We start from the raw sequence: 3,052 nt of genomic DNA on the forward strand, positions 1-3,052 counted from the left end.
TTTGAATCGGTTCTATTGATGTGGATGAAACTGGAGCCCATTATACAGAGTGAAGTAAGCCAGAAAGAAAAACAGCAATACAGTATACTAATGCATATATATGGAATTTGAAAGATGGTAACAATAACCCTATATGCAAGACAGAATAAGAGACACAGATGCATAGAACAGTCTTATGGACTCTGAGGGAGAAGGTGAGGGTGGGACGTTCTGGGAGAATACCATTGAAACATGCATATTATCATATGTGAAACAGAACACCATTCCATGTTCGATGCATGAGACAAATGCTCAGGGCTGGGGCAATGGGATGACCCAGAGGGATGGGATGGGGAGGGAGGTGGGAGGGGGGTCCAGGAAGGGGAACACATGTAAACCCATGGCTGATTCATGTCAATGTATGGCAAGAACTACTACAGTATTGTAAAGTAATTAGCCCCCAACTAAAATAAATAAATTTATTTAAAAAAAAAAAGATACACACACACACACACAAAGAAATCCCCACAGGATACCAGTTGCAAGAAATTACATCATCAGACTCATGAGTACATTTATGTACACTGAATAAATGAAGTACACTTCAGTACACTGAAGGGACCACATGCGTCATTCCATTTCTCTTTATGATTCAAATCACCTCCTCCTTTCTTAGGTTACAGCCGGTGGAAACTAGGATGTAATCAAAATTTTACTAGCTATTAAGCGCCAAAAGAGGCTTTACACAAGCATAAGCTGTCTCAGACTGGTCTTCCCAGGGGCATAACCAAGCCGATTGTATACCTTGTTTCTCTCCAAGGACACGTTTCTCCTCTGTGTTCTGTTTCATTCTTGTCAGACGCCCAGAATGGACATCAGTGAGCACCATGCGTGGATTATGCTACATCAGGATATTTGGGAGACAAGGTTTATGCACCTGGGGTCTCCGTCAGGTGTCTCTCCTTCAGGGTCAGAAGCCCGAGATTGAACAGGGCTCCCTCTCAGAAGCAAAAAAGAAGTAGCAAGGTTCCTAGCCTTAATCTTTCACAAATACTTACAGATATATTAATAAATGATGAGGCCACTCCTCGTATAGGATGAAAACTATGAACCTCCAGGACGTAAAGATATCGTGTTCATGTGGCAACAAGTCAGCTGTTGGTCCATATTGGCATATCGCGTATCAAACTAAGCCGTCTTTTTCAAAGGCACCAGGAATTTTATAGCCCATTCGTATGAATATTATTGAGGGATAAGGTCATTCCAAAAGACAAATCTGTCAGAAATCTCATCCTATGACCTCAGCAACATCCTCTCTTCTTCTGCAACCTTCTCAAGGCATCTTTGATTTCTTTGTTCCTCAGACTATATATCAAGGGATTCAACATGGGAATCATTACAGTGTAGAAGACCGACGCAAATCTGTCAAAGCTGGAGGAACCCCCGGAGCTGGAACTCAAATAGACAAACATGCCCGAGGTGTAGAAGAGGGTGACTGCTGTCAGGTGGGAAGCACAGGTGTTGAAAGCCTTGGACCTGCCGCTTGCTGAAGTGATCTTCATGATGGAGATGACAATGTAGACATAGGATATCATGATAACTGAGGCATTTGTTATCCCAAAGATCATGGTCAATAAAGCAGTCAGGAGTTGTACAGAGAACGTGTCAGTGCAGGATAGAACTAAGAGCTGAGGCAGGTCACAGAAGAAGTGGTTGATGACATTAGGCCCACAGAAGTGGAGCTGGAGCATGGCACACAACTGGGATATAGAAGCAGAGAGGCCAGCCATGTAGGATCCCAGCACCATCCGACCGCAGAGAGCGGGCGACATGATGGACGCATAGAGCAGTGGGTTACAAATGGCGGCATATCGGTCATAAGCCATGGCGGTCATGAGACAAGACTCACTCAGCCCCATGGTTGAAAATATGAAGTACTGAACAGCACAACCCACATAGGTGATAATTTTCTGTTCCTGGAAGAAGTCGTAGAGCATGTTGGGGGCTGTGGAGGTCACGTAGCAGATATCCATGAAGGACAAGTTACTGAGAAAGAAGTACATGGGGGTGTGGAGGTGGGAGTCCATTCCTATTAAGATGAGGAGGGACAGGTTCCAAGTCAGGGTCAAAATGTATATCACCAGGAAAACAGCAAAAAGTACTACGATGATTCTGGAAAAATCTGAGAATCCCAAGAAGATGAAATAAGTGATCTCTGTGATATTTCCTCCTCCAATCATTGGCTTGATGCTCCTAAAATCAGAAAAGAGACAAGAGAATACATTGCCTACTCATGAAATGGTAGCATTACAAGTCTCATATACACCATATTTCCCCCACCGAGCACTGGAAAAGTGGAAATGCTCCACTGTCCTAGGGAAAGACCCAGCTTTTCCTCTTGAATTGTCAAGAAGTGCCTTCTCAGTGGTCCATGGACTGCAGAGTCCACGGAATTCTCCAGGCCAGAATCCTGGAGTGCATAGCCTTTCCCTTCTCCGGGGGATCTTCCCAACCCAGGGATCTAACCCAGGTCTCCCACACTTCAGACGGATTCTTTACCAGCTGAGCCACAAGGGAAGCCCAATTATTTTATGAGGTCTCAAAAAAATTAAAAGGCATATTTTTTTAAATTGACTGAAACTTTGAAATAAAGCAAAGTTAGTCTCTGCCAAAGCAATTAGAAATTCTGTGCTTATATATAATGAAAAGATCTTTGGTTAAAATAGCATGGATTTTAAAGACCTCTGATGATTTAATATATAACTGTTGCTTTATAATAACAAGAGGATAAGCAGCAGCATTTCAGGATAAATTTGTATTAGCTCTTCTTGCCATGATGGTCACCCAGGTGGGTTTTCAAAAATTTCTTCTTTACCCATCAAGACGTACCCTGTTTATAATAACATCTCAATTTTTTACATATATATTGAACAGATCATCTCCAAAATAACCTGGAAATTCATCTTAATTTATATTCCTGATATATGTTAGTAGAGCACAGCATGTGTGCCCAATAGTTATGAAATATTACAACTCAAAACTAGCCGCAATTATTTTCCTAATATTCGAATAT

At 42.1% G+C, this 3,052-nt stretch overlaps 1 protein-coding gene across 1 annotated transcript; it reads right to left on the reverse strand.

The window, feature by feature from the left end:
• Positions 1-1,280: 1,280 nt before the first annotated feature.
• Positions 1,281-2,222, reverse strand: LOC145527797 (olfactory receptor 5AN1-like). Its single transcript, XM_081545902.1, has one exon. The coding sequence runs from the start codon at positions 2,217-2,219 to the stop codon at positions 1,281-1,283; it is 939 nt and encodes a 312-aa protein (XP_081402028.1). The 5' UTR covers positions 2,220-2,222.
• Between the last annotated feature and the right edge of the window lie 830 nt (positions 2,223-3,052).

This window comes from Giraffa tippelskirchi, chromosome 11, assembly GCF_054371585.1.
Source record: "Giraffa tippelskirchi isolate mGirTip1 chromosome 11, T2T-mGirTip1v1.2.pri, whole genome shotgun sequence".
In the NCBI taxonomy this organism is placed as follows: domain Eukaryota; kingdom Metazoa; phylum Chordata; class Mammalia; order Artiodactyla; family Giraffidae; genus Giraffa; species Giraffa tippelskirchi.

Bases quoted from the DNA above. Each gene is read 5' to 3' on its own strand.
- LOC145527797 (XM_081545902.1), bottom strand. From the start codon at position 2,219: ATGATTGGAGGAGGAAATATCACAGAGATCACTTATTTCATCTTCTTG.